The sequence below is a fragment of the Stegostoma tigrinum genome, chromosome 7, assembly GCF_030684315.1.
Source record: "Stegostoma tigrinum isolate sSteTig4 chromosome 7, sSteTig4.hap1, whole genome shotgun sequence".
Classification (NCBI taxonomy): Eukaryota; Metazoa; Chordata; class Chondrichthyes; order Orectolobiformes; family Stegostomatidae; genus Stegostoma; species Stegostoma tigrinum.
Genome location: NC_081360.1, coordinates 100,798,066 through 100,824,345, shown reverse-complemented (window position 1 = coordinate 100,824,345; position 26,280 = coordinate 100,798,066). Strand labels below are relative to the sequence as shown.

At 45.5% G+C, this 26,280-nt stretch overlaps 1 protein-coding gene across 1 annotated transcript in view; it reads left to right on the top strand.

The window, feature by feature from the left end:
• The first annotated feature begins 867 nt into the window (after window positions 1-867).
• Window positions 868-26,280, top strand: part of LOC125453899 (tubulin alpha chain-like) — a 35,805-nt gene continuing 10,392 nt past the window's right edge. The window contains exon 1 of the mRNA XM_059647549.1: window positions 868-1,051. Coding sequence (XP_059503532.1) covers window positions 1,049-1,051 — 3 coding nt within the window. The 5' untranslated portion in view covers window positions 868-1,048. The remainder of the gene's footprint in view (window positions 1,052-26,280) is intronic.

Below are 26,280 nucleotides of genomic sequence, written 5' to 3'. Positions count from 1 at the left end.
GAAAGAAGAAGGAAGGCAATATCTTGCCTTCTGGATCCATTGTATGATGGGACACTCTGCCCCCATGTGCCCAACATATCTGTGGGTCAAGAACAGAGGAGACAAACAGGAGGCTGGGAGAACACAGCAGGCCAGGTATCTGGGGGAAAGGAGCAGTCAACATTTCGTGTATTACCCTTCCTTTGGGGAAGGAAATTGCCATCCTTACCAGGTCTGGCCTACACGTGACTCCAGACCCACAGCAATGTGATTCACTCTAAACTACCCTCTGGGCAATTAGGGCTGGGCAATAAATGCTACCTGGCCAGCGGCATCCCCACCCTGTTCATGAATAGTGAGGACAAAAAATAAGTAGATCACTCTACATGGGACTTCTTCAGTTCTCAAATCTAGGAAATTGGACATATCTGGCCAGTAGATCACTCTGAATCAGAAATATTCAGGGGTGGATCTAATTGAATTTGACATAATTGGTGAATAGATTCCATTGAATTGGACATACTAGTGAATGGATCACATCGGATCACATATATCCAGTGAATGGTTATAAATGAGTTGCGGACATATCTAGTGGGTAAGATCACTTTTGAACTGGGCACGTTTTCTCAGGTCGGCGCAACATCGAGGGCTGAAGGCCCTGTACTGCGCTGTAACGTTCTATATGCCAGTAGATCACATGAGATAGATCCTGCGAGTGGATCCAATTGAACTGTATACGTTTGGTTCTGCTTTTCAATTTAAACGAGAGGCGTTATCATCTTCTTTCATCGCTTCCCCGTCTAATTGCTGGGTGTGATCACACGGAATCGAGTGATGTGTACCTGTGGGCGGGCGGCAGGATCGAGTCCAAACTCCTCCCCTTGCTGGGGAATTTAAATAGGAGATCCAGGAGATCTAACTCCGACTAGTCCTCACAGAGACTCCTCAGCGGCTCAGAGTGAGAGATCTGATCAGATCAGAGAGGGAGCGCGCAGCTCTGATCCTGAAAACACACACACACACAAAAAAACACATAGCTATAACTTTGGAAATTTTTTTCATCCCCAACATGGTAAGTGAGACCGATCAGGTCAATAATATTTGTTTTTTTTTAAAAAGTCTGTAATCAATATTAATGGAAAAAAATATGCAAAATAACAGCTTGAATTGAAATGTAAATAAATCGGAGCGAATTTTGACTGTTTTTGTAAAAGCGTGATGCCTCAAAATGGTTCTTAGAGGGAAAAAAAAGTTTTCTTAAAAACCCACGGCGAGATGAGTTAGTGCGGCGGGAAACGAATAGTGCACTTTCCGGGGAGTGGGTGACTTACAGAAACTGTGACATTGGGTTCCTCGTGTGAAAGATGTAAGAGCGACGGTGCAGTGCAGAGCAAGGGGCTAGCGGCTGGATATGAGGGCGATGTGTCAGACGGAGGGAGAGAGACAGAGAGCCCTTAGCTGAGGGATTTGGAGACACAGCGAAATTGACACGTAACCGATTTGTGGCTGGGAGCTGTTCTCATGTTGACAATTGACACCATTTCAGCCCGGGCCACCTGCAGGTTTGTCAGGGCTGGGGGGTAGGCTGGAGGGGCGTTAGACAGGGCTTGGGGGGGGGTGAGACAAGGCTGGAGGGGCGTTAGACAGGGCTGGGGGGGGCGGAGGGGGGAGGTTAGACAAGGCTGGAGGGGTTAGACAGGGCTGGGGGGGGGGTTAGACAGGACTTGGGGGTGGGTTAGACAGGGTTTGGGGGGGTGAGACAAGGCTGGAGGGGTTAGGCAGGGTTTGGGGGGGATTAGACAGGGTTTGGGGGTGGGTTAGGCAGGGTTTGGGGGGGATTAGACAGGGTTTGGGGGTGGGTTAGACAGGGTTTGGGGGTGGGTTAGACAGGGTTTGGGGGGGATTAGACAGGGTTTGGGGGGGATTAGACAGGGCTTGTGGGGGTTAGACAGGGCTTGTGGGGGTTAGACAAGGCTGGAGGGGTTAGACAGGGCTTGGGAGAGGGTTAGACAGGGCTTGGGGGGGGGTTAGACAAGGCTGGAGGGGTTAGGCAGGGCTGGGGGGGGGGTGAGACAAGGCTGGAGGGGTTAGGCAGGGCTTGGGGGTGGGTTAGACAGGGCTTGGGGGTGGGTTAGACAAGGCTGGAGGGGTTAGACAGGGCTTGGGGGGTGAATTAGACAGGGCTTTGTCGGAGGGTTAGACAGGGCTTTGTGGGAGGGTTAGACAGGGCTTGGGGGGGGCGGTTAGACAAGGCTGGAGGTGTTAGACAGGGCTGGTAGGGGTGGTTAGATAAGGCTTGTGATGGCAGGGAGGTAGACAGGGCTGGTGGGGGGGGTGGGTAGGTAGGGCTGGGGGGCCTTTAGACAGGGCTAGGGGGGGTTAGACAGGGCTGGGGTTGTTGGGGTTAGACTGGGCTGGGGGGGTTTAGACAGAACGGGGGGGTTAGACAGGCTGGGGGTGTTGGGGTTGACAAGGTTGGGAGTGGGTAGACAGGGCTAGGGGTTGGGGTTAAACGGGCAGGAGGTAGACAGGGCCGGGGGGTGTTGGCGGTAGACAGGCGGGAGGTAGACAGGGCCGGGGGGTGTTGGGGGTAGACCGGGTGGGGGGGTTAGTCAGGGCTGGGGGTGTTGGTGGTATTGGAGTGAGGGAAAGCAGCAGTTTGTAAAGGAGGTCCTTGTCGTTATGTAATTGGAGCTCCACATCCTGATCTTCCCTTTGCCACCTCTTCCCAGGAATAGCCTGTTACCAAAATAGGCAACGGCCTGCAGCCCAACATTGCATGAGCTGGAAACAGTGTTGGCCTGCCCCCAACCCAACCATAGCCACACACCTGCTGTGTCTCTTTAAATATTGTTCTCAACCCTTAATACTGAGGGAGAGGGGTCTACATTTAGGCTGAGGGAAGTGTCGAATGGTGAGACCACTGAGAAGGTAATCCAGCAGTCCAGGAGAATCCACTGGGGACACATGTTTAAATCCCACCACAGCAGCTGCTGAATTTAAATGTAATTAATAAAATCTGCAGTTGAAAGCTTGGCTTCAGCGAAAGCTCATCTCACTCATGCCCATGAGGGAAGCATATCTGCAGTCCTGACATAGCCTGACACAAATGTGACTCCAGACCCCCACTGCATTTTATTTTTATTCATTCATGGGTATCACTGGCTGGCCAGCATTTCTTGTCCATCCCTAGTTGCCCCTTGAGAAGGTGGTGGTGAGCTGTCTTCTAGAACTGCTGCTGTCCTCCTGCTCTGGGTTGACCCATAATGCCATTAAGGAGGGAATTCCAGGATTTTGACCCAGCGACAGTGGGGAACAGCAATATTTTTTCAAGTCAGGATGGTGAATGGCTTAGAGGGGAATGTGAAGGTAGAAGTGTTCCCATGTATCTGCTGCCTTTGTCCTTCTAGACAGAAGTGGTTCTGGGGCTGGACGGTGCTGTCTGAGGATCTTTGGTGAATTTCTGCAGTGCATCTGTAGATAGTACACACTGCTACTGTGTGTCAGTGGTGGAGGAAGGGGATGTTTATGGATATGGTGCCAATCAAGCGGGCAGCTTTGAATTGGATGGTGTTGGACTTATTGAGTGTTGTTGGGGCTGCACCCATCCAGGCAAGTGAGGAGTATTCCATCCCCCTCCTGACTTGTGCCTCTTAGATGGTGGACTTGATCTTGGATTTATGAGGCAAGTCCAGATCATTGTCTGGTCAATGGTAATCTCCAAGATGTTGATAGTAAGGGATTCATTGATGGCGACACCTTTGAATGTCAAGGGGCAGTGGTTGGATTGTCTCTTATTCAAGATGGTCATTGCCTTGCATTTGTGGAGTCATGAACGGTACTGACCATTGGGAAATCACAAGTGAAAGTCCCTACTTCTGACCATATGATGGTGGGAAGACTAGAAGTCCTAAGAATTCCTGTGGAGATGTCCTGGATTTGAGATGACCGACCTCTAACAACTATGGCCATCTTCCTTTGTGCCAGATATGACTCCAATCATGGAATCTTAACTGTGCTCTGAAATGGCTGAGCAAGTTCAAGAGGAGTTAGGGTCAAGCAGCGAATACTGGCCCCACCAATAAAGCCCACTTCCAATGAAAAAGTAAAATGAAAGGTGGCACTCCTCAGTGAGGACGACACACTAGCAGATGGTTGAAAGATGACCATGGAAGGTGGTTAGATACCATAGAACCTGGGTTCATTGCAAATTGCATGTATTTCTGCTGTCCATTCCCCTCAACAGGGTGAGGATTCCTATTGAGGTCACAGCGCAAGGAAACTTACTCATTTCTTTGGGGTATCTAGGTTTGGGGTGGGATCAGGTATCTGTCTTTATTTTTAAAGGCTGGATGGGAACTGTGTTTTTATTTCAACCCATTTCAGAAGGAAGTCAGCGTTTTTTCAATCAACAGACAGGAAGTCTTCACAACCCCAGTGACTCTTGCAACCACACTCGATACTCCTCGCCCCTCAGCCAAATAGAATGGTCAGTTCCCCTTTTTTGAAAGAAATTTTAAATTATCTTCATAAGGTGAGGATGATCGAGAATGAGAATGGAGTGTTCCTTTTATCTGTAGGCCCAGCGAAAGATTATTTGACAAATATACCGAGATACATAGGTCACTTAAATTGTCAGTTATTGCTTCAATATTTATTTACTTTTTATTCATGGTGCCCATGTTACATTTTTGGTGGCATCAATAACTTTCTTTCTGTTTAATGTAGAAATTTATGCAAAAATTGGCTGCAACAGATTGTTAGTGGAACATACAGTAAACTGAAACGGGGAACTGAAAGTCTGTGTCAACAGATATTTGCGAAGTATGTCTCAACTTGCAATTCCTGTATATTCAGTTTCTTAGGTGCAAAGCCTGTGTACTCTTTTGGGACTCACAGCAGTTCAGTGTATGATCCTATGTCCCCTAACTGTGCATTGTATTCTCCTATGTGTCCCTAAGAGTTTTGCATACCTACTGTCTGCTCCAGGACCTCTCTATACTACTCCATGTGTCTCCCAGGAGTGTATCCTGCTGGCACCCCTCTGTATCTCTGAGGACTTCTATATATCCTTCTGCGTGGTACCATGGAGCATTGTGTGTCTTGCTGTGTATTCCTCAGAGAACTCTGTAGTATTCCTCCTAGTGTTCACCAGCAGCAAGTTGTATCTTTGTGTTCTTCAGGATTCCAATGTTTGTACCCCTGGAAGCTTGGTGTACCGCCATGTGGCCTCAGATCCAATGTGCCTTGCAAACTGCTGAAACTACCAACTCCATATTTGTCCCCTTTCACAGAAACCTCAAAGCTTTACCTCCTAACAGATAGGTCACAGTTATGAGTCAGCCACATTCTGTAGGTTTGGAGTCACATGTAGGCCAGACCAGGTAAGGATGGCAATTTCCTCCCCTAAAGGACCTTAGTGAATCAAATGGGATTTTCCAATAATTGACAATGGATTCATGGTCATTATTAGACTCTTAAGTACAGATATTTATTGAAATCAGATTCCACCATCTGCTATGGTGGGATTCAAATCTGGGTCACCAGAACATTATCTCATTCTCTGAGATAATAGACCAGCAATATATCACTAGGAGCCATTACCTTCGTCTGAAGATTGTTAACATAGAACATGGAGCGTAAAGCAGTTGCCCCACCATGTTAATGCTGGCCATGATGCCACACTAAACTGATCCCATCTGCCCAGGCTCAGTCTGAATCCCTCTTTCCACTGCCTGTTCATGTGACTGTCTAAATATCTCTTAAACATTGCTATCATATCTGCTTCCACCTCCCCTGGCAGCGTGTTCCAGGCATCTACCACCCTCTGTGTAACAAAACAACTTGCTTCGAACATCTTCTTTAAACCTGCCCCTCTCACCTTAAACCTGTGCCCCTTAGTATTTGATAGTTTTACCCTGGGGAAAACACTCCGACTTCACCCTGTTTATGCCTTACATCATACATACTCATAATATATACTTCTATCAGGTGACCCCCATAGCCTCCTACGCTCTAGCGAAAATAATCCAAGTTTGCCCAGCCTCTCAAAAAATGTGCTCAAATGCCTTCGTTAGATAGGGCACGAAGTCTGAGATAACTCTCCTAATTTCTTGCCTTTCTGGTGTTAAACTGGAGCTCTATCTGCTGTCCTGGGTGAATTTTCCACTGTTTATCTCTCACTTTAGCAACTTGGAAGATTTTGAAGATATTATTAACTCACTGTCATATTTTGATATGCTGCATCCACTGTACCCGGTGTGGCTACCTCTACATTGGGGAAACCAAGCGGAGGCTTGGGGACCACTTTGCAGAACACCTCCACTCAGTTCGCAACAAACAACTGCACCTCCCAGTCGCAAACCATTTCCACTCCCCCTCCCATTCTTTAGATGACATGTCCATCATGGGCCTCCTGCAGTGCCACAATGATGCCACCCGAAGGTTGCAGGAACAGCAACTCATATTCCGCCTGGGAACCCTGCAGCCTAATGGTATCAATGTGGACTTCACCAGTTTCAAAATCTCCCCTTCCCCAACTGCATCCCTAAACCAGCCCAGTTTGTCCCCTCCCCCCACTGCATCCCAAAACCAGTCCAACCTGTCTCTGCCTCCCTAACTGGTTCTTCCTCCCACCCCAAGCCGCACCCCCATCTACCTACTAACCTCATCTCACCTCCTTGACCTGTCCGTCTTCCCTGGACTGACCTATCCCCTCCCTACCTCCCCACCTATACTCTCTCCACCTATCTTCTTTACTCTCCATCTTCGGTCCGCCTCCCCCTCGCTCCCTATTTATTCCAGTTCCCTCTCCCCATCCCCCTCTCTGATGAAGGGTCTAGGCCCGAAACGTCAGCTTTTGTGCTCCTGAGATGCTGCTTGGCCTGCTGTGTTCATCCAGCCTCACATTTTATTATCTTGGAATTCTCCAGCATCTGCAGTTCCCATTATCTCTGTCATATTTTGATTGATGCTTTTCCTAGCTCACGGAAGTAGCTGCACAATAAGAATATTTCATCAGCTGTAAGTGGATTGGGGATGTCCTGACGTTGCAAAGGGTGTTATATAAATGCAAAGTTTTTCATTCCTTCTGTTCCCTTCTTGAAATATTCCTCACTCGTGACACATCTCCTATCAATATGTAAATATAGATTGAAATAACCAAATAATTCTATTTCTAGAGATTTTTGTCACCTCATTCAGAAACCTTACCGTTACCATGGCCACAGATTCGTCTTTGTACTTAACCCGAGTTCATCCAGTTTGCATCCAGTTTACCGATGTTACCCAACCTGTTGAGTAGTTCCAAACATACAATGAATGGAAATCGATAAACAAGTTTTCTAAAAATTTGTTTGTGGCATCGCCAACACATATTGCACATCTTTAGGATCAAGTGCAATCATAGTGGGCGACTGGGGAGATGGTGGCCTATGGTGATCTCACTGAGCTAGGATTCCAGGGGTGGGGTGGGGGGTTGCATTGGTTCAAATCCTACCATAGCAGATGGTTAAAAGTTTTAATACAATAAAAAGCCAGCCTGAGGCTGACAATGTAGTCACAATCATCTGCAGTAGAAACCCATCTGGTTCACTAATGTCTTTTAGGGAAGGAAATTCTGCCATCCTTACCTTAGAACAGTTTGCTAGCACTATTTCAGAAGATAGTAAGGAGCCAGTAAAATTGTTTTGGGTTTGGAGTTACACAAAGGCCAGACCTGAGTACAGCAGGAGTTCAGCATTTCTCTCTCAATTTTGCCCGGCAGTGATGCCCTGGAGATTAATCATTAATTTGTAGAGACTCCATGACAGACTTGGAAAGTTGACAACTCTACAGCCCAGGGAAACATAAGGAGGGCCATATACCCACTTCCTTGTTCAAATGTTAACATTTCAATTCATTTGTATTTCATGTAGATGCACCATGGTCAGGAACCTGCAATCTGGGAATGCATTTCATTTTCCCTTGCACTTTTTCAATTGTTAATATATACTAAAGGGAAGTGGTCTAGATGAGAAGGAAGTTTGTGAATAGGGCTCAGAATTACAGTTAAAAGACCAGGAAAGTGACTGCTTGCTGCTACAGCTAGTGGCAGGATAGCCACCAATGGTGCACAATTGGATAATGCAGAAGTTTGAAAATCTGAGAGCATAGTTGGTTCTGTAAGTGGTAATGTGTTAAGGCGTGGGATTTTTTCATTGACTCGCGGGACATTGGTCGGCATTTATTGTTCAATCCTAGCTGCCCTTGAAGGTGATAAATTCTTGAGCTGTTGCATGTGCTGTAGCTAGACCCACAATGCTGTCGGGGAGGCAGTTCCAGGATTTTGACCCAGTGACACTATCGGAACGGCGATGTGTTTCCAAATCAGGATGGTGAGTGGCTTGGAGGGGAACTTGCAGGGGATGGTGTACCCATGTATCTGTTGCCCTTGTCCTTTTGAAGTGGTCTTGAGTCTGAAAGGTGCTATCAAAGGAGCCTGAGTGAATTTTTGCAGTGCATCTTATAGGTAGTACACACTGCTGCTACTGAGAGTCAGTGGTGGAGGAAGTGGATATTTGTGGATGTAATGCTAATCAATTGGGCTGCTTTATCCTTGATGGGGTCAGGCTTCTTGAGTAACATTGAAACTGCAGTCATCCAGGACAGTGGGGAGTATTCCATCACCCCTGGCTTGTACTTTATTTATGGTAGACAGGCTTTGGAGAGTCAGGAGCTGAGTTATTCACTGTAGGATTACTTGGCTCTGATCCTGCTTTTGTAGCCAATGTGAATAAATGGTTGGTCCAATTCTGTTTCTGATCAACGGTAACCCCCAGGATGCCAATGCTGGAGGATTCAGTGCTAGTAACACCATTGAACATGGAGGGAAAATGGTTGCACTGTCTCGGAGATGGCACTTGTGCTGCATTTGGACATGGGCTGCTTCAGTATGTAAGGAGTCACAAATGGTGCTGGTACACATTCTACTTATGATGGAAAGATGGTCCATTTGATTGTCCAGTCACTTGATTGCTGCTTGTGGGTGCAGCAGCGCTTAAATTGCAATTTTATTATAATCGCTCTGCAATTGTAAATTTCTCTTAAAATTGTGGAGAGATACACCTCATACTCTGTAACATTGATTCTTTGATGGAAGATGGGTATCAATGGTCTTTTTGCGGACCCTGACCACTTACCTTACCCTAACTTTTAAAAGTGCTTTACTTATTGAGAAGCACTATGAGAGGTCACAGCAATTCAAATGAAAGCCTGTTTACATAAAGTCCTGAGGCACACTTGCCCTCCTTTTTAATTATGCACACTACCTGAGAAATTTTGCTTTGCTTGAATGAATTGTACTGTATAGAAACTGTTACCTCAAACTAATTTGAAAATAATTGGGAAATCAATGAGCAACAAATGCATTCCATTGTGGTGTTGTAACCACAAGCTGTATTCAGTTTGGATGTGCCCTGTGTCTTTCTTTCAAGTGGAGGGCTTGTGTAAATGTGTGCGGTTGAGTTTTGTGTTTGATTCTGCACTCAGCTAGAAGAAGTCATCACCGCATCATAGTGTGGTGCAATTTTATTTTGTTCGGTCTATTTTCACAATCCTTTTTGTTTCTTTTTAAACATTTCCTGACTTCTCTAACATCTTTCAATAACAGCATTTCTTTGGTTATCATAATTAGCTTAGAAAGGTGGTCTGTTGCAAATGACTAAGTGCTTGTACAGTGAACGTTCCACAATGAACACTGAGTTATTAGACAGTGTATACAGACTGAGTTAACACACCAATTGGGCGCTTTTGTTTTCCTCTTTCGTGGGATGTGGGAGTCTGGTAAAAGTGATTTGCTCAACTACTTCAGAGGGCAGTTAAGAGTCAACCACATTGTTCCATCAGTCTGGAGTCACATGTAAACCAGATCCGGTAGGGACAGCAGATTTCCTTCCCTTAAAGGATATTAGTGAACCAGATGGGTTTTTATGACAATCCATGATAGTTTAAGGTCACCACCATGGAGATTAGCTTTATATTTTGGATTTAATCATTGAATTTGAATTTCACCAGTTGTTGTGACTGTCTTTGAACCTCTGTACCCACAGCAATAGCCTGGGCCTCTGGATTGCTGGTCCAGTGATGTTGCCACTGCCACCTCTCCCTAAAAATTACCATCTGGGTAAATTTTAAGTAGTTATTTTAAAATTTGATCTTGGGTTGGTGAATATTACGAGTTTATTATCTCTCTGGGATTTCCAGAAGAGTGAAACTTGACCCTTCTGTTGGCACCACTGGAGTCCATGAGGTGACAGAATTCCCTTCCTAATTTACAGTTTGGAAATTCCACAGCAGGAACAATGGTGTAACGACAATAATAAATATCTCCTCAGCCAGGGTGGGCTGGAATTTGGAGGGGTACTATGGAAGTCATTATCTTATCATGATATGGCTGCTCTTGACCTTCTCTGTGGAAATTGTCAAGGCTGGAACCTGGGACAGTCATACAGGAGTCACATCATTCAAACTGAGTTACTAGACTGATTGAGGTCTACTATAGCTAATACAGCTATCCAATCATTGCTTTTGAACTGCTGCCCTCCCTTTTCCTTTTGCTTTTCCATTTCCTCTTCCCGTCATTTTCACCATCCCTCTATCCTTTTTGCTTTCCTTCCCAACTCAACACCACTCTGTCTCCTTTTTCTTCCCCCTGCACCCACCTCTTGCTCTCCATTTTCACCCTGGCACCTTCCCATGCTCAATGGTCTCTCTGTCTCTCTGTCTCTCTGTCTCTCTGTCTCTCTGTCTCTCTGTCTCTCTGTCTCTCTGTCTCTCTGTCTCTCTGTCTCTCTGTCTCTCTGTCTCTCTATCCTTCCCGCCACTCCCACATCTCTCCTTCCCCACCCCCCCCTCACTTTCACTGCTCCTTCTCTCTGAACAATTTCCAGAGTGGTACAATCTCCTTGAATCTCTCAATGTGGGGGGTGTTGATTAGCTTAGATGGCTGGATTGTGATGCAGGCTAACACTGACAGCATGGGTTTAATTCCCACACCAACTAAAGTAACATAAAAGACTCTCCTTCTCCACTTCTCCCCTCGCCTGAGATGTACTGATCCTCCAGTTAAACCATCGACCTGTTGTCTTTCTCTGATCAGAGAGCAGCCTATGGTCAACTGTATCTCAAGGTCTGAGAATTATTAATTGATAAACTAAAATAAGCAAAGTGCCCTTATATTTATATTCGGGTTCAACATTTTAAAAAATCTAAGTAATTTATTTTGAGAAAGTTACTCATTTCTGTTCATTTTCATATATTCCTTTCCACATTCAAAAGTCACGACAGGATTCACAAGATTGTATTAACACTCAAACTGCCCACGGGAAGTGTGTCTGTAATGGGAGCCTGAGGGGTGCTGTGGAAGTGTGTCAATTATAAAAGGCCTAAACATAGAAACATTTGGAAACGACGAACCCATCAGCTCAAACATGTACATTTGATCTGTCCTGGCCTCTGCAGAATATAATCTCCCCAGTGTTCCAGCTGTCTGTGTCATTCACAACTTCCTCATTACTCTGAAGGCCGTTCCATTTTTATTCTGCCATCTGCTCTGCCCCTTCTCCATTGCCTTGAATAATAATTGACTGATGGTTTATTTTTAAAGCGTACTCTCTCTTTTCATTGTAAATAACTTAAATTCCAGGATTGATAATCCTTTGTGCTCAGCTGAATGTCATGAGTTATTACCTTGCTTTGTTTTGTTAGTGGAGTAAAGAAGGAACTCAACTTGCATTTATATAGCACCTTCAGGACCTTCTGAAGAATTTCTGGAAATGTGGCCAAAGGGTGGAACAAATATTTCTGACTTGCCCTTCGGGAAACTGGGTGTGGGTCAGTGTTTACAGTCAGTCAGTATTTTATGATTACAGCATTTAGTTTTGTTGGGCTAGGGGTACAGCATGATGCGCATTCCATGCCAGTGACCAATGAGCATACATTGTACTACCCATATCCCCATGAGAAGGCCCAGTGGCACAAGGAGATCCTTTGGGTGAATGGGTAGTGCCCTTCCTCCTGTTCACAAGCTTTGCGTTTGAGGACTGATGGTCAAGGAAGGTGTGTTTGTAACAGGTTGAGCACCAACCTGCAGATCCTCCCAACGTCAGGTGGTGAAAATAGGGGAGATTCCTGGCCAGCTGTATAATGGAAAGAACATTGGAGCCTTAACTGTCACTATTCATAACTCCAAGCTATAATACACTTGTAAAGGACGTGTAAGACATAGAAGCACTGAAAAAGCACGAGTAGGCCATTCAGCTCTTTGAGACTGCTCCACCATTCAATATAATCATGGTCGATCATCTAACTGAATACCCTGTCCCTGCTTTCTCTCCATACCTTTTGACCACTTTAGCTCTAAGGACAATATCTAATTCCTTCAGTGTAACATTTGGCCTCAACCACTTTCTGTGGTAGTGAATTCCACAGGCTCACCTCTCTCTGGGTGAAGACATTTTTCCTCATCTCAGTCCTAAATGGCCCACCCCCTTTTCCTCAGTCTATGACCCCTGGTTTAGGACTCTCTGGCTAGTGGGAACATCCTTCCTGTGTTTACCCTGCCTAATTCCTATTAGAATTTTCTGAGATTATTCTTTAAACTCCAGTAAATATAAGCCCAACTGATCCAATCGCTGTCCAAACATCAGTCTTGCCAACCTAGGAATCAGTCTGGTAAACTTTCGCAGCAACTTCTCCATTGACTTCCTCAGATAAGGAGACCAAAACTGCACACAAAAGACAAGTGATTTCGAGTCCCCGAATGAGCTGTACGATACTAAAAAATTTCTGTTCGTACTTCACCCAGTTTTGTACTGTGAGCACAAGATGTTGGTTATTGAGGACCTCTCAAACATTACCCCCTGATGTTTTTTTAACAACTACGATCGGCCCAATTCTCAGCAAGATGAATCTCAACCCCAAGGCGTCCTGGAAGCAAATTACTGCCGATGCTAGAGCCTGAACTGAAAACAACAAATGCTGAAGATCACAGCAGGTCAGGCAGCATCTGTGGAGAGAAAGCAAGCTAACGTTTCGAGTCGAGATGACTCTTCATCAGAGTTGGAAGTGATTTCTTTCACAAGATGCTGAGAGTCATAGATTGGTACAGCACAGTGCTGGCCATTTAGACTCCCATGACTGTGCTGGCTCCCTGCATCCCACTCCCCCTTGCTGTTTCCCTCGCTGCAGTTTCTTTCTTCTTGAAGCATTTATCCTTTTTTTAGAAGTTGTTACTGAATCTGGGCCAGAGATAATGGGAATTGCAGATGCTGGAGAATCAAAGATAACAGTGTGGAGCTGGATGAACACAGCAGGTCAAGCAGCATCTCGGGGGCACAAAAGCTGACGTTTCGGGCCTAGACCCTTCATCAGAGAGGGGGAGGGGGAGAGGGAACTGGAATAAATAGGGAGAGAGGGGGAGGCGGACCGAAGATGGGTAGAGGAGAAGATAGGTAGAGAGTGGGGAGGGGATAGGTCCGTCCGGGGAGGATGGACAGGTCAAGGAGGCGGGATGAGGTTAGTAGGTGGGAAATGGAAGTGTGGCTTGAGGTGGGAGGAAGGGATGGCTGAGAGGAAGAACAGGGTAGGGAGGCAGGGACGAGCTGGGCTGGTTATGGGATGCGGTGGGGGGAGGGGACGAGCTGGGCTGGTTATGGGATGCGGTGGGGGGAGGGGACGAGCTGGGCTGGTTATGGGATGCGGTGGGGGGAGGGGACGAGCTGGGCTGGTTATGGGATGCGGTGGGGGGAGGGGACGAGCTGGGCTGGTTATGGGATGCGGTGGGGGGAGGGGACAAGCTGGGCTGGTTATGGGATGCGGTGGGGGGAGGGGGAGATTTTGAAGCTTGTGAAGTCCACATTGCCCTTTTCAGGCAACACATCCCAGATGTTGGCTGTTCGGCCCATCTTTGTCCACCCTTCCAACAAATAGATCCTTAATTCATTTCAAAGTGATTCCGCAATTTCCCCATGCACTGCCTCTGGATTCGGGATTTCGAGTGTTTATCTTGTAGCAGTCTGACTCATAGGAAACCTTGAGGTCTGACCGGTTGGCATGGAAACCAATGCAGGCAGGGCAGAAAGCCTAAATATAGCTCTGCATAGAATCTTGTTTTGCAGAATGTGCTGATGTTAAACAAGGCGGGTTCAGGGCAGGGTTGAGATGGAATAAAACTAAACCTGAGGCAATTGTTTTTCTCTCCGTATATCTCTGGCGACCCTATTAACACTTGCTTTAATAACTTTAAACACCTCCATCAGATCACTCCTTAATCTTCCACACCCAAGTGTATACCGTGCCCAGTCTGTGCAGCCTGTCATTGTGATATGACCTTTGTATGCTCAGTCTCGATCTGATTAGCATTCTCTCCAAATACAGTGTCTGCTTCCTGCAATACAGCGCTCAGAACTGAGCACGGTTAGTCCTCCTGAGACCTGACTAGAAGTTTTTGCAGTCATATCATAATTTCCTCCCTTGCACATGGCAACCCTCTAGAGCTATCAACTAACATTCCACAAACCTCTTCGAATTTTAAGATTGTAAGACAGATATGAGATTATCAGCAGATAGGGGCTATTCGGCCCATTGAGTCTGCTTAATGCGTTGCCAGCAGCAGTTGTGGAAGCAAGGTCATTGGGGGCATTTAAGAGACTGCTGGACATGCATATGGTCACCGAAATTTGAGGGTGCATACCTGAGGATCAATGGTCAGCACAACATCGTGGGCTGAAGGGCCTGTTCTGTGCTGTACTGTTCTACGTTCTATGTTCTATGAGATCACGGCTGATCTGATAATCCTCCACTCCATTTTCCTGCCTTTTCCCGAGAACCTTTGATTAAAAATCAGTCTGTCTCAGCCTTGAACATACTTAGCGACCTAGCCTCGACAGCTGTCTCTGGTATAGAATTCTACAGATTCACTACCTCTGGGTCTCTGTCTTAACTGGGCGACCCCTTATCCTGAGATTATATCCCCTGATCCTGGAGTCTCCCACAAGGGGAAACATCCTTTTTGCATCTAACCTGTCAAATCCACTAAGAATCTTGTATGTTTTAATTAGGTTACCTTTCTTTCTCTTACATTCTGACAAGTGAAATTCCAACCTACTCAACCTCTCCCAAAGAATTTCTCTATTCCTGGGATCAGCCTTCTCTAGATATGCTGCATATCCAGTTTGAGATAAAGGGCCCAATGCTGTTCAGTGTTCCAGCTGTGGTCTGACTAGTGCCTTGTATAATTTTAGTAAAACCTCTCTATTTTCATGCGCCATCCACTTCGAAATTGTCAAACATTTTACCTGTTGAAAATGATTTGTCATTCTTGCTCGCAGACCCCTGAATCTGGTAATTACTCAGCAATTTTCATTGCCAGTTAGAAGGGAGGTGCTTAAATTCTCTGAAATCTGTCAGCTTTGTCGTGCACTGTAGTCCACCAGCGATAGCTCCCTGCTGAATCTACAGGCATAGTCAAGGCTTGGCTCAGTTGTTGCCAGCTACAAGAGTCAGTCAGAAATTGGAGACTCTGGCTAGCTTCATTTCAGAGGGTCTCACTGTCAATGACAATTTGCATAGCCGGAGCACCTCTTTCAATGTTATAACATCACGTGGTGCCTGGCAAAGAATATTACCAGCTTAGACTGAGACCAGGAATACGAAAGTGAGCAGGCAAAGATATTACCGAGATTGAGAAAGATTGAAGTGCAAAAGGTAGGGAACTCTCAAGGGGCTGGAATTGATGGAGGCGATGGCCTAGTGGTATCATCGCTGGACTGTTAATGCAGATAATATTCTGGGGACCTGGGTTCAAATCATGCCACAGCAGATGGTAGAATTTGAATTCAATAAAATATCTGGCATTTAAGAATCTAATGATGAGTGTGAATCCATTGTTGATTGTCAGGAAAAACTCATCTGGTTCACTAATGTCCTTTAGGGAAGGAAACTGCCATCCTTACCTGGTCTGGCCTACATGTGACTCCAGACTCACAGGAATGTGGCTGACTTGTAACAGCTGACTGGGCAATAAATGCTGGCCTGGCCAGCCACGCCCTCCTGCTATGAATGAATAAAGGAAATCAGGAAGAAAAAGGGTATCAATGATAATGGGAACTGCAGACGCTGGAGAATCCAAGACAACGAAATGTGAGGCTCGATGAACACAGCAGGCCCAGCAGCATCCCAGAAGCACAAAAGCTGACGCTTCGGGCCTAGACCCGAAAGGGTATCAAAATTGGTTTCATTCATCAAAAGAGAAGAAACTAAATGTTTGCCAATGTAGATATAGTGAGACTGATCTGGAGAAATGAGGTAATGTTCCTAGGAGAGGGAATGGCTTTGATTTCTAAAATGAGGTGGTCTATGAGAAAACCAGCTGTTGCCCAATATTGTGTGTCACTGCTGTCAGTGCTCTGCCTGAAATAGCAGTGAACACAGATTCAATAATAACAATTCCAAAACAACCCACCTCCCTAACCTGTTCTTCCTCTCAGCTATCCCTTCCTCCCACCTCAAGCCGCACCCCCATTTCTTACCTACTAACCTCATCCCGCCCTCTTGACCTGTCCATCTTCCCCGGGCTGACCTGTCCCCTCCCTCCCCACCTACACTCACCTTTACTGGCTCCATCCCCGCCTCTTCAACTCATCTGTCTCCTCTCCACCTATCTTCTCCTCTATCCATCTTTGATCCACCTCCCCCTCTCTCCCTATTTACTTCAGAACCCTCTCCCCCTTCCCCTTTTTCTGATGAAGGGTCTAGGCCCAAAACATCAGCTTTTGTGTTCCTGAGATGCTGCTTGGCCTGCTGTGTTCATCCAGCTCTTTGTTATCGCGGATTCTCCAGCATCTGCAGTTCCTATTATCTCTGGATAGATACTTGGACGGAGCAATTTGTGGTGAAGAGTGGAACAGCAGAGTGGGATGAATTGGAAAGCTGTCTCAAAGAGTTAGCTCATGCAAAATGGGCAATTTGATTTAATTTATTATTGCCATATGTATCCAGGTGCAGTGAAAAGTTTTGTTTTGTGTGCCGTACAGGCAGATCAGACCGTACAAAGTGCATTAGGGTAACAGAACAGGATGAGAATACAGTTTCACAGCTGCAGAGAAGGTGCACAGAGAGCAAGTTCAACATTAAATCTGAGAAGTCCACTCAGAAGTCTGCTAACAGTTCGGAAGAAGCTGTTCTTGAATCCATTGGTACATGTGTTTAAGCTTTTATATCTTCTGCCCAACAGAAGACGTTGTAATTAGGGTGGGAGGGGTCTTTGGCTGCCAATCTTCTACACCACAAGGTTCTGTGAAACAGCAAGCACTGTTGACAGTGTCATGAGGGGTCAGAGGTTTAACTTCGGGCTTGGTTCATTTCCACCCAATGTAAATTCTATACAGCCGATCAAACATTGCAGAAGTGGCCCTTCGGCCCATTGAGTCTATACCATCAAAACTACACTAGATCTGCACTAGACCCAGTTCCCACAGCCTTCAATGTAATGACACTCCAAGTACTTGTTAAAGGTTGTGAAGTTGCCCACTTCACTTACCCTCCCAAGCAGTGCATTCCAGACCCTCTCCATCTCTTGGTGACAAACACGTTTCTCAAATCCCATCCAAATGTCCAGCCTTTCACCTGTAAAACAATGTCTAACCCCTCAGCGAAGGGGAACAGCTGCTTTCTGTTCAGCCCGTCCATGCCCCTCATAATCATACACCTCAATCTCAGCCCCTCTCGGCCCCGAAAAAAACAACTCCAGCTTCTCCAGCCTCTCTGTATCACCGAAATGTTGGGAGGCTTGTGACTTGGAGGTTTCGCTAGCATTAGAAATGAATTTGCTTCCCAATGAAAGAACATAAATGGGAAGGCACAAGGTAAATATTGGCAAGAGTCGACCATTCATTCAGAATGGAGGTCCTCCTATCTCTGATTCCACCTGAATCTTGGAAATGCCTTTTCTCCACAAATCAATTCAGAAGATTCACTGCAAAGACATCACTATTGTTGGTTTGAAGATTGTTTTTTCTGATGTCCATCCCAAATTCACTGCTTATGTTCTATTGTTGAGCCTTGTGCAGGTGAGTGTATTTTTTTTCTGTATGTTTTAGTGTGCTTCTCTTGACTGCCTTGTTCAATGTAATACTATAGACTGCCTGCCACCAAACTGCAAATGCAGGGCTGGATAATGCTACAAGCTTCTCCATTTCATCATCAGGACCACCATAGTACTGGCAACCAATTCTTTAGAACACAAACTCTTGGATACCACCCCGGACTCCAATTTTCTTCTCTCCTTCCTCAGCCATTTGTAAATTCTTCCCCAAAGCATGGGGAAAATCCAACAACAACTTGTATTTCTCTATCACCTTTATCATGATGACACATCTCAAGGCGTATCACAGGTGCATTATAAAACAAAGCATGGCACTGAGCCATGGATGGAGATATTGGGTTGGACAACCATATAAGTTTGGTCAGAGGTGTATTTTGACCAGTGCTTAGGGAAGGCAAGCAAGGCTGAGGGTCTCTGAGGTGGGGAGGTGGAAAGGTAGAGGAGTGTTGGGAGGGAATTTCATAAAATGACCCTGTTGCCACTTGACCATTTCTACACAACAGACCATATGCCACTTCAGCCTGACTTTGACACAGTGAGTGTTAACAATGAACAGTGGACTGAATGAGAGATTGTTTTTGGAATTGCCTTTCCTTATTCCACTTTGTCCCCCCTGACCCAATTAAACTTCTTTGTCTTCTGTGAATTGTTGGAAACAAGAGGAGGCCGTCCAGGCCCTTTATTTTATCATTAGATCACTCTGGACCTCCACACTTGCCTTATCAAACTCTGTAAACTTGCCTGCCAAAGGTCATCCTGTCTGGTTGATCATAATCCACTGAATGCAACAAGGCACACTGTCCCTGGAGCCCCTGCTCAAACCCCTCCCTGTCTTTCTGTGTCTTCCTCTGCATATTGCCGACTGATGAAAAGCCACATGTTTGGTCAAAACCATCAGTGCCGCCCTCTTGTACCCACTCAACAATGAATCATCCAACTCACCTGCTGCCTCCTCCCACCAAAATCCTCACTGCCCCCATATGGAGCCAGGTTCCTGGGCGAGATCCACTAGCTGCCATCCTTAGGGTCAATGACATGGAAGTGACAAACTACAAGTATCAAATGACAGTTTTTGATTCTCTCCAGTTCGAGCGGTCCTCCAGACGAGCACCATCTCTGGGACTTCAGGATAAATCCTTAATGCACTTGTAAGTATTTTTTTCAAATCGAATCTACACAGCAATATTATTACACAGCTTTGGAAGGGGAGGAACTTGAATCTGGGCCTCCTGATCCAGAAACAGGGACATTACCACGTACCACAACAGCCCTAGTTGAGTACAACTTTCAGATATCATTCCTGAATCTGGTCATTTTTAATCAACCGGCCCGGAAATGCCTTTGGAGCCAGTAGGACTTGAACACGGGCTTTCTGGTTCAGAGGTAGGGACATTACCGCTGCACCATAAGACCTTGCCCTTGCAGAGAGAATCAATCGTTACTGCACGTTGCCGATGAGTGTTCTCTCTACATACCAACAAATGGACGAATCACCTTGGATTGAGGAGCGAATAAGGAGGCAGTTGTTTAGAGTTTAATGATGACTGACCTGCATTTGCCTTTCATCTGTGTCCCTGGATACACTTAACCAACAAAGATTTATCAATCTCAATCCTTTAATGAAGGTCAGTTGATTCCACCCCTTCCTTCCGTCCACATTTAGTGTGTGTGTGTGTGTGTCTTTTTTTTCATCCCCTTTAAGTGCAGAAAGTGCTAATGATTGCACAACTGACTGGCCTAATTCTAATTTTCAGATGATGCCCCTGGGAATGGGGGTTGGTGGAGCTGGCCGTGACCCATTTACCCTTCTTTATTACACAGCTCCATTTGATTGACATAGTCACGGACCATTCTGGGGAGAATGATTTCACGGTCTGTGCCTCAGTCGATCTGTTTTGGACAGAGACCATACTGTATTAATTTTAGTGACTGAATCATTAACTCGTGTTAATGTGACAGTGGCCTGATGGAAAATTCAGTGCGACCTACCGCACCTCCCTTTCCTGTGATTGAGCCTCACTTTAAGGAAATGAGCAGAGAATCGAGGCAGCCTGTCTCCCTGTGCAGTACTGAGGGAGTGCGGCACTATCAGGGGAACCCAAATCTGGGGAGAAATTTAAACTTAAAACTTGTACGGGTGAGTGTTTGTCTCTCCATGTGGAAAAGCCACATCAGCTGTCTCAGGTGGACGCAAACCATACCGAGCATAGTCAGCTCTCCCTTCGCGTCCTGGCCAGCAATACATTCCTGCACAGCAAGATCCAACCACCAATCTGATGTGGATCTGATAGGAGTGGAGGACATGCCCCTGTCTGCATCAATGGTGCTGAGGTGGAGATGGTCGAGAGCGTCACATTTCTAGGAGTAAATATCACCAGCAATCTGCCCTGGTCTATCCATGTCAACACAATGCTCAAGAAGGCACACCAACATCTCAACTTCCTCAGGAGGCTACGGAAATTCAGCCTGTCTATAATGACTTTTACCAATGTTTATAGATGCACCACAGAAAGCATCCTAACCAGATGCATCACAGCTTGGTTTGGCAACTGCTGTACCCAGGGCCGCAAGAAATTAGTGTGTTGTGAACACAGCCCAGTCCATCACAAACCAGCCTTCTATCCACTGACTCTGTCTACACTTCCCACTGCCTTTGGAAAGCAGCCAACATCATCAAAGACCCTTCCCACTCCGGTTAGATTCTCTCCCGTTAGACACAAAGTTTGAAAATATGTACCAACAGATTTAACAACAGCTTCTTCCCCGCTGTTATCAGACTCATGACGGATCGCTCTTTTATTGGAGTTGATCTTTCTCTGCAGCAATTCTATTACACTGATTTACTTACGTAAGGTATGATTTGTCAGGATAGCACACAAAACAATACTTTACAGCACCTGACAAGAATCACATCAAATCAAAACTGACTGGTCAGGTCATCCATTTATCGGTAATGTAGTTTGAGGAATAAATATTAGTTTGGACCAGACGGGAAAAGACCATCTTTTTGAAATCATGGCCGTGGGATCTTTTGACATCCACCTGAGAGGTCAGGGTGCACCTCAGTTTAACATTTCATCCAAAAGTTGGCAGTTCCAGAGGTGCAGCACTCCTACATACTGGCACTAGCCTGAAAACTGTGCTCACGTCTTTAGAGGAAGGAATTTGAACCTATCACTTTCTGAACCATGCAGAGAATACCTGAGAGAGCCACAGTGACCATTAATGGAGCTGTTAGTATGGAGTTTTTCTGTTGTCAGAAAACAACCAGGAAATAGACTTGACTTCAAGTTTAGCTGTTGGATTTCCGGCAGTCCAACAAGCTAAGCCGGAACATGGTCAGTGAGATCTCGTTAATACAGTAGGTGTTGGAGGAGGCCATTTGGCCCTTTGAGCCAGCACCACCATTCATTATGATCATGGCTGATCTTCCACAATCAGTATCTTGTTCCTGCGTTATCCCCATAACCCTTGATTCCACTAAGGAGGAAGGTTTAAGGAGGAAAAGGGAGCCTCACAGTTCTGAAATAGCAATTAAGTTAGTATTGGGGGAGGGGAGGAGACAATACCATCATTTGAGATTTCTGTTGGCAGAATATTTGTTTTTTGCCTCATGAACAACAGTTGATGAACAGGTTTTCCCAACAAGGTTCCTTGACCTGCTGGTGCAGCTGGCTTTGGGTCTAGTTACACCCAATGCTGCACACTTTCTCTCCCACACTGCAACTGAATTTCCTTTTTTTTAATCTAGGGTGATGAAGGGTAGGGGTGATTGAGGGGCTCGGAGAAGACTTTAGAAGTGCAGTCAGCAGGTAGGGTGATTGTGAACTGCACGCCAAACTTCCACAGAGGTTTTATAAGCCTGTATTTGCATTCCCTAATGCTGTTCCTGTGACTGTAAACTCTTCTTTTCAACGTCTCCTAACTTTTTGAGGGTCTGAAGTTTTAAATTCATGGGTCACTAGTTAAGCCTAATTCTCAAGGACCTGCAGATTTTGTGGTATAGAGTACTGTTTGGGAGAGAATTCCAGGATTTTGACCCAGCAACAACGGGGGAATATTGTTCCAAGTCAGGATGGTGAGTGGATTGGAGGGGATGTTATAAGGTTTAACATTCCCATCTGTTTTCTGCCCTTGTCCTATTACTGGCCTTTAGGTACAGCTTAGATTGGTACATACTGCAGCCACTGTGAGTCACTGATGGAGGCGTGATTTTTTTTATTCATTTACGGGATGAGGGCGTTGCTGGCCAGGCAGCATGTATTGCCCATCCCTAATAGCTTAGAGGGCAGTTGAGTCAACTACGCCGCTGTATAACAAAGTGTGGAGCTGGATGAACACAGCAGGCCAAGCAGCATCTTAGGAGCACAAGAGCTGACATTTCGGGCCTACACTGCTGTATGTCAGACCAGACGACAGGGATGGCAGTTTCCTTCCCTAAATGGCATTAGTGACCCAGATGGGTGGTTTCCTAACAATTGGCAATGGATTCATGGTCATCATTGGACTCTTAATTCCAGATTTTTATGGAACTCAAATTCCACCATCTGCCATGGCGGGATTCAGACCCGGGTCTCCGGAACATTATCTCGGTCTCTGGCTTAACAGTCCAGCAATAATACCCACTAAGCCATTGTCACTCCTTTTTTATGTTGCCTGTTGAAGATGGTGGATAGGGTGCCAATCAAAGGGACTGTGTTGTCCTGAATGGTGCTGGCCTTCCTCAATGTTGACACAGCACTCACCCAGGCTAGTGATGGAGAAGGGTAACTCCTCACAAGAGACCCGAACTCTGACTTGCTTTAGTATCCGCAATATTTGGTGGTTGGTCCTGTTGAGTCTCTGGTCTGACCTCAGCCATCATCATAGAACCCCTACAGTGTGGAAACAGGCCATTTGGCTCAACAAGTCCACACCACCTCTCCAAAGAGCATCTCACCTAGACCCATTCCCCTACCCCTGCATTTGCCATGTCTAACCCACCTAACCTAAACATCCCTGTGCACTATGGGCAATTTTGCATGGCCAATCCACCTACCCTGCACATCTTTGGACTGTGGGAGGAAACCCAGGTCAGCATTTTATTGTTGCAAACTCGATGCCATTGAATATCCAGGGACAGTGTAGATGGCAGCCACATCTCAGTGCCTGGTGTACTTGGGCTAGGAAATTGTGGATTCACACACTCCCCAGGCAATGCAGCACAGAATCCAATGTGCTGCACTCCTGGAGGTGCCAGTTTTCAAATTTGCCATTAAACTGAACCCTTCTTGGGTAAATAGGAGGGATGTCATGGTGATACTGCCAAGAAGTGCTATGGAGTTCTCTCAAATATATATTAATCCCTCAGATGATCTGGTCATTAGCAACAAGGTAAATGTCTTCCATATCGTATGAGAAGAGTGGCACTGCACTGGAGAAGATGCAGAAGAGATTCACCGTGGTGTTGCCTGTGCTGGACAGTTTCTGTAATGAAAAGATTGATCCGATTTCATTACCCACTCTTTTGTCTGTCCGACTGTTCTTCTCTCTCTGGCTCTATCTCCACCTCTTGTTTACTCCGTCCCCCAGCCCTATGTTCTGCATAAAAGTCAATGTTTTCCTAGCTACCAACAGTTTGAAGAAGGGTCACTTGACCTGAAACATTAACTCTGATTTCTCTTCACAGATCTGCTGAGCTTTTCCAGCAATTTCTGTTTTTGAACAGACTGCTGTTGTTTTCCCTGACTGAGGCGTATAAAATAATGAGGGCCATAGACAGGATGTTCAGAAAGAAATGTTTCTCTTTGCTGAAGGGATCGATGACCAGGGGGCATAGATTTAAAGTAAGGGGCAGAGATGTGAGGAAAAACTGTTTCCCCCAGAGCGTGGTGGGAAGCTGGAACTCACTGCCAGTAAGGATGGTAGAGGCAGAAATCCTCACAATATTTAAGGAATATTTAGATGTGGTCTTGTGATGCCAAAGCATACAAGGCTATGGGCCAAGTGCTAAAAAATGGGATTAGAATAGTTCGGTGGTTATTTTGGAGCAGTGCAGACTCAATGGGCCAAAGGGCCTTTTTTTTCTGTGCAATAGACCTCTAAGACTGGGACTGTGCTGCGCACCAATACAGCTAACCAATATCCCACATTAGAACAGTGATTACATTTTGAAAGCACTTCATTGGCTGTAAAAAAAAAAAAAAAAAAAAATTTGGGACTCCTGCGGTTGAGAAAGGTGCTACATGAAAGTAATTTTGACCTTTACTAGGCGTGTTTTACTGAAATATTTTCTTGTCCACAAAAGCAGGCTGGCAGCAAGGGTAATGCATGCCCTGTGGAGGTGATTTCTCTGTGAATTATTGCAGCATTTAATCATTAAACCAACTGTGTTAGTCACAAGTTAAACAGGGTACTGGGCCTCAGGGAGTTGGTGTGCAGCTGCTCTGTGTTATTGTGGTAGAACTGCCAATTCTCGCTGGATGGGTTCCAGTTGGATCCCTACACTCCTAACATTTCCACCGCAGTTTGTTCGTGCATCCAAACTGTGCCCTTCTTTGCTGGGCCAATTACAAAAGCAAAATGATACTTCTCTGCAAATTACCACATGAATCCTCCTAATAAGTGGCCTCCCCTATACATCACAAATTCAAAACAAGCCACGTACCATTAGTTGGGGTTGCAAACACTGAAGAATCCCGAGTGTGCTAATGTGTTCACTAACAACCAATGTATGATAACTGACTGAGCTTGTATGATGTGGCTCATATACAATTCCATGAAGCAATATACATTCAGAGGCAAGGACCCATTCTCTGCAAACAAAAGGAGTATGTTCAAGCCTCCCATCTTTACTGAATTATCTGGAAGATCAGGGTGCCTGCAGTTCCCTGTCGCTTTCTCTGTGGCAATGCCTTGGCCAATCAGAATCAATTGCCAACCAACCAGTGTTTTCTCCAATATAGGTTGTTGTGTTCATTTGAAACTTGGCATTCTTGTGTTTGTCCTGATGAGTGCAAAACTTCAGCAACATGTCTCTTTCCTGTGAGATTTAAATTATTTTCATAACAATGGAGAGGAAAAGCCCTTTAGCCCTTCGAACATAGAATAGTACAGCGCAAGAACAGGCCCTTTGGCCTATGATGTTATGGCAAACATGACACCAAATTAAACTAATCCCTTCTGCCTGCCCTTGGCCCATATCATTGCCTTATTCATGTGCTTATCTAAGAACACCTTAAACACCCCTATTGTATCTACTTATTTTAATGCCTTAAGATTTTGCTCATGGGCTTTGCTTGTGGCAGTGATCTGGAGATTAATCTTTAAATTCTGGAGGCCCCAAAACAATCCTGGAGCAGTGTTGACTCTGTGATCCTAAAGTCTTCAGTGAGTGATAAAGAAGATTAATAGGTCACAGCTTACATTAAATTAGGTTTAACTGAGGTAAATAAGATGCTAAAGGGGATTGACAAAGGAGACGTAGAGAGGATGTTTCCTCTTGTTGGGCGATCTAAAATGAGAGGTCCTGATTTTCAGATAAGGGATGGAGGGACAGGGAGCAGAGGAATTACTTCTCTCAAAGGAGTTGGACAAATTTTCAATTAGTAATGGGTTGAAGCATTAAGGGAATGGGCAGGAAAGTGGAGTTGAGGCCTAGATTGGATCAGCCATGTTTGTATTAAGCAGACTTGAGGGGTTGAATTGCCTACTCCCGCATATGTTTAACACTCTTCAGAGGAGGTAATTTGCCACTGCCTCTCCTTCAATGTGGTAATCTCATTGGACTAGTTATCCTGAAATCTGGGTTAATGTTCTGGGGACATGGGTTTGCATACCAGCGTGGAAGATGGTGAATTTTGAAACATGCAAAATCTGGAATGAAAAAATGAGCGGGACGGTGATCATGTGACCCCTGTTGATCATTGTAAAAAACCCATCAACTTCACTAACGTACTTTAAGGAAGGAAATTGTCCCTCCTTACCTGTGACTCAAGAATCCCAGTGATGGTTGACTCTTAAATGACACCTGCTCAATTAGGGATGGACAAAAAATGCTGGTCTAGCCAGTGATGCCCACATCCCACAAATGTTTTTTTAATCAGTCTTCCGCCCATGTGTGATTTAGACCCTCAGCAGTGGGGTTGATTCTTACCAGCTACCTGCTGAGCAAGTTGTCA